Source organism: Thrips palmi, unplaced genomic scaffold, assembly GCF_012932325.1.
Source record: "Thrips palmi isolate BJ-2018 unplaced genomic scaffold, TpBJ-2018v1 HiC_scaffold_1, whole genome shotgun sequence".
NCBI classification, from domain to species: domain Eukaryota; kingdom Metazoa; phylum Arthropoda; class Insecta; order Thysanoptera; family Thripidae; genus Thrips; species Thrips palmi.
The window spans coordinates 1281022-1285952 of NW_023144620.1; the positions used below are offsets into that span (position 1 = coordinate 1281022).

Here is a 4931-nt window from a genome sequence, read left to right on the forward strand (position 1 = left end):
CTCCTCCTGAACGGCTCAGCCGATTCCAAAGAAGCGGCTGAAGGAAACATAGAATGGTACTTATCGGTATCTTTGATTGTTGCAAAGTGTCTTTTGTAAAAGATAAAACTTTTGTCATATTTTTGTTGTAGTCAGTGGTACTCATGTACACAGCGGCGAGTCCTGGACACCTCCAAGAGTTGAAAATGCATAGGACACACAAACCACCAATCATGACTCACACGAAGTAAGGGTTAGGTTAACTTCTCTTCGTAAAATCATTGATCACAGAGCCGTTTTGTCGACGATTGATGTCACGCCACGCCGCGCCACAGCACATTCATTGCCTGAGGTCGCGGGCCAAAGTTTGCGATATCGGCGCTTCCTCGCGTGACGTCACCGCGACCGGTCGAGCAGCAAGGGCACCACGCGATAGTCAAGTTTATCGCCACCGCCGGCGGACTGGGGCGGAAGACACGCCGCCGGCAGTAGTTCGAAACCATGCAGAAGGTGCTGATCCTCGTCGCGCTCCTGGGCGTTGCTGCAGCGTTCAAGACCGGTTCGTTGTGATTTTCGGGGCCCGTCCTACACGCTAGGCTTAGCATGCCTTGAAACCGTGTGCACCTGTCGCCTGCTCCACTATATGGGGCGTCGCCTAGGCGCAAGTCCTCAAATCATGGGAGAACTGGCCTTCTCCCATGGACACGCGACACGCACAGGTGGCTACTTACTTGGCTCCCAAGGTTCCCAGTCTGCGAGCACCTCTGGCACGGCCGACCCATGGCTAAAGGCAAAGTGCTGATGGTATATCGGACGGCCAGTGACTCCCTACCCTCTGTCCGTCTAAACGTCACCCATGTTGTTTTCGTTTAATGCGTTGAGAGGAATCAATTTCTATCATTGGTTATTAATTGGACAAGGCTACAGGAAAGGTTGTAAAATAAAGTTTGCAACCTTTCCTGATGTGAGCAAGATAGTGAGTTTTGAAATCAGCCAACAGTGGTTGCGGCTTCGAATGCAAGGACGGAGATTGCGTCGACCTAAACAAGCGGTGCAACGGCCGGGATGACTGCAGTAACGGCAGAGACGAGGAATCGGCGCTTTGTGACGGTAAGCTTACTCTAGTGGGGGTTCAAGATGCGTAATTCAGTTCTGAACCCCAAAATTCTTGAATTGAGTAAAAAGGCCGTCTTTAGAGTCAAGCTCGCTATTGAATATTAGTGCGCATGGTATTGACATTTTGTCAGTAGCACCGCTAGTGATTTATGTATCAATACGTACTTTTCGCTTGTGTATTTATTACATACGTATTTGATAGTGCTTATTTACAAAGAAATCCCAAATTATTTTATGCAGTATAGTGCACGTATCTAAGGAGAAATTTCTACATATTATTACTGTAGGCAATAGTACCTGGTCACTGACGATAAAGTCGGTAAGAGGCTCAGAGTGAAGGATTTTCTAGTACCTAAGTCAGAAGTTTCGTAGATCGTCGTCTAAAAAGTGGTTTCGTGCAGCACTCCCCACGGTGGCACTGCCTGTCAACACCACCGTGACGGCGCGGGTGCAGCACGGGGCGCACTCTGGAGTGCTACTGCTCCTATGCGGCAAGAGTTGCACCAAGGTGTGGCTGGTGGGGACCGGCGAAGAGGGGGAGCTGCGGCACTGGACGTGGATGTGCGACGCCCATGGAGGGAAATGCTCGAAAGTCCAGGTAATGGAATGCTTGAGTACAGCACGATTGAAGACGTGAAGCGAACACTCAAAGGCTCACTTCGCAAGGTTTTTTTTTAAAATCAAAGTTTTCGAAAATTATTTGCGTGCGGAGGAGGTAAGGTACAGGTACGTGAAAACTGATTATGGAACCGTATTCAACTTTCATGTCGGACCGAAATCACAAATTTGTAGTGGAGTTGCAGGCAAGCAGTTCCGACTGAAACGAGTTTTTCGAAACTAGTACAAAATATACACGGTTTCCGAGACACATGCCACAATTTTGAACCGATTTGGATGAATTTCGCTCGGACACGCATCGGACCCGTAATTGAGGCGCGAAATAGGATGGGCTAATTGCGATCAAATTCTCTTCACTGTGGTATTTTGGAAGAAACTTGGGCTAGAAAAAGGCTGTTTTCTGAACTGCTTTCCTAGTCAAACCGTAGAATTAAGCGTGATCCCCACGAAAATTACAATGTGGTGATCTTGATCTCCACCAATGTACTTAACTTTAGGTCGGGGGTCCGAATGGGTTTTGGTTTGAAGTACTGAAGTAATTTCCAATTTCTTTTCCTTATTTGACACCAGAATGACATTTATTCTAATGGCTCACACTAAGTTTGAACCCTTGAACTCACAACGTTTTAGCCAAATCGCGTAAACAAACGACCTGTGTATCTGTTGCAGTGGTAAAGAGAAATTCGACCAACTCGCCAGATCTGCTTCAGACGAAAAAGTTAAGATTTTAATCTGAGGTTATAGTAAAAAAGATGCCATTATCAGGATGTCCAGTACCCCGTCGGTCCGCAAATAAATCGCGAAAAAAGTATTTAACGACCTTGAGTAAAATATTCCCCTTTGATACTCCCCCACTTTTTTTTGTTTAATTTACATTTCTTCTTAGGTAATGACTTGTTCATTCTCAGTGCGATGAGTTCGGAAGTAAAACTTAAAAGTGAAACGAAAAGCATCCCTGCACTGTTATTCCAGGAACGTGACATCACGTTCAAACGAATGTGACAGGTTCATTTGAGCATTGTGTCACATTATTATCAGCCATAAATTAGCATATTCACATTCCAACAAATGTGACACAATGCTCAAACGATCGTGACATTTTGTCACATACGTTTGAACGTGATGTCACGTTCTGGAATGAGAGTGTGGATGTTTACTCCATAAAAGTCTCCCTCCTGCAGTCGGCTTCCGTGACCACTGGCTTCGGGCACGGCGAGATCGAGCTGGTGGTGCAGCACCGGGCCAACGAGCTGGCAGTGTGGCGGAAAGACCACCCGGCCGATGTGGTGACCGCCGCCGTGGACCCCACCAAGAGCGCCAGCCGGCCCAGCACCCTGCGCATCAGGCCGCACACTTGGGAGCAGGACATGCCGGTGCAATTCAGTGGTTAGTAATACAAAACACTCTGGACGAAAAATTGCCATCGCGTCAACATTCCCCTTAACCTAAGGGAATTCACTTTCATTCCAGGAACGTAACATCACGTTCAAGCGAATGTGACAAAATGTCAGGTTCATTCGCTCCACAAATCGAAGAGCGCACATTGTATGCTCTAACTGGAGCATGCTTGCCAAGCATGCACTTACTAGTGGATACATGCAATGTACACGCTAAATGAAGCATGCGTCCAGTGCAAAAGGGATAGGGAGTTGCCTGCATCAGTTAGCGTGTACATGGCATGTATGCACTATAAAGTGCATGCTTGGCAGGCATGCTCCAGTTAGAGCATATTGTATATACAATGGACGCTCTTCGATTTGTAGAGTGAGCATTGTGTCACATTCGTTACAATGTGAATCAGCCATAAGTTAGCTTTTCACGTTCAAACGAATGTGACAGAATGCATACAGGAACGTGACATCTTTTCACATTCGTTTCAACGTGATGTCACGTTCCTGGAATGAGTGTTCCACTTCGAAATTTGTTTCGGACACTAAACTCCCAACATCTTATTTGTATTGTAAAGTACTAAGAATCAGTTTGGCATTATGACAGCACAGCATTTCTTAGAAGGAAATTGGGATTGTACAACACTGCGAAAAAACTACAGAGAATCCTGGTAATTTTTTCACAGCGTCGCTCTGTACCAAAAACTACAGTGATCTCCGTCTTTTAAAAGACGGAGCTCACTGTTGTTTTTGGTGTTCATCTCTCTGTTGTCCGAGCGGCCAATGCCACATCGGGACGGCATGGTCAAAGCCTCATAGGTCACCGTTTGGTCCCAGAGGACGTCAACGGGCACCTCACAGGGTCCCCGATGACGATGCGAGCATTTTAGACCTAGGTTCCGACCATTCGTTGAAAAGGTCTCGTCAAGATCTACTCGAATCAAGAATTTTGAAAAAATTCTTGGTCAACCCCCTTTTTTTAAGATCCTGATTGGTCGACTGGATCTTGAAATAAGGGGGGTTGACCAAGAAAATTTTTTATTCTTGATTCGAATAGATCTTGATGAGACCTTTTCAAGGAATAGTCGGAACCTAGGTCTAAAATGCTCGCATCGTCATCGGGGACCCTGTGAGGTGCCCGTCGACGTCCTCGGGCACCCAACGAAGACCTATAAGGCTTTGACCACGCTGTCCCGACGTGGCCTTGGCCGCTCCGACAACAGAGAGATGAACACCAAAAATAACAGTGACCTCCGTCTTTTAAAAGACGGAGATCACTGTAGTTTTGGGTACAGAGCGACGCTGTGAAAAAATCAACAGGATTCTCTATAGTTTTCTCGCAGTGAACGTCTAGTGCGTGCATCGTACTCCCCTGCTGGATCAAATTCCTAACGAGTTATATTTATGGACCAGATGCTACAGTTGCCTGAACTTAATTGCTGCGTTTCAAGAGCGTGGTCTGCCCAGGAGAAACTCAAACATCGACCCTGACACGGCGGGTGAAGACAATGGAAGAAAGTAAAAATGGAAAATTTTAGAAGTAAAGAATAAATAATCATTGTACCCAGAAATACTCTCCTCGCGAACCAAGGTCAACTTATGCGCGCTTCCCCTCCACGATACCTGACCAAGGAGAGGAAGAATTCGCACAGGGAAAATCAATTAAGATAACTGGACACTAATCAAGGCTGAAATCGTGCGCGCAGTGACACCATGAATGATTTTGCAGACCTTTTTTACGTCCCTCATATAAGTGCCTCCCCTTATGCTAAAACAAAATATTTTTTTTGAAATTGTTGCAAAAAGATTGATCTTTCACATGGTTACTGC

General features: G+C 46.1%; 1 protein-coding gene across 1 annotated transcript; it reads left to right on the forward strand.

Moving 5' to 3' along the window:
• Positions 1-400: 400 nt before the first annotated feature.
• On the forward strand, positions 401-4672 carry LOC117639691. Its single transcript, XM_034375570.1, has 5 exons — positions 401-538; positions 973-1089; positions 1497-1693; positions 2895-3099; positions 4515-4672. Exons 1-5 carry the CDS (start codon positions 481-483, stop codon positions 4529-4531), a joined length of 594 nt encoding a protein of 197 aa, XP_034231461.1. The 5' UTR covers positions 401-480; the 3' UTR covers positions 4532-4672.
• The last annotated feature ends 259 nt before the right edge of the window (positions 4673-4931 follow it).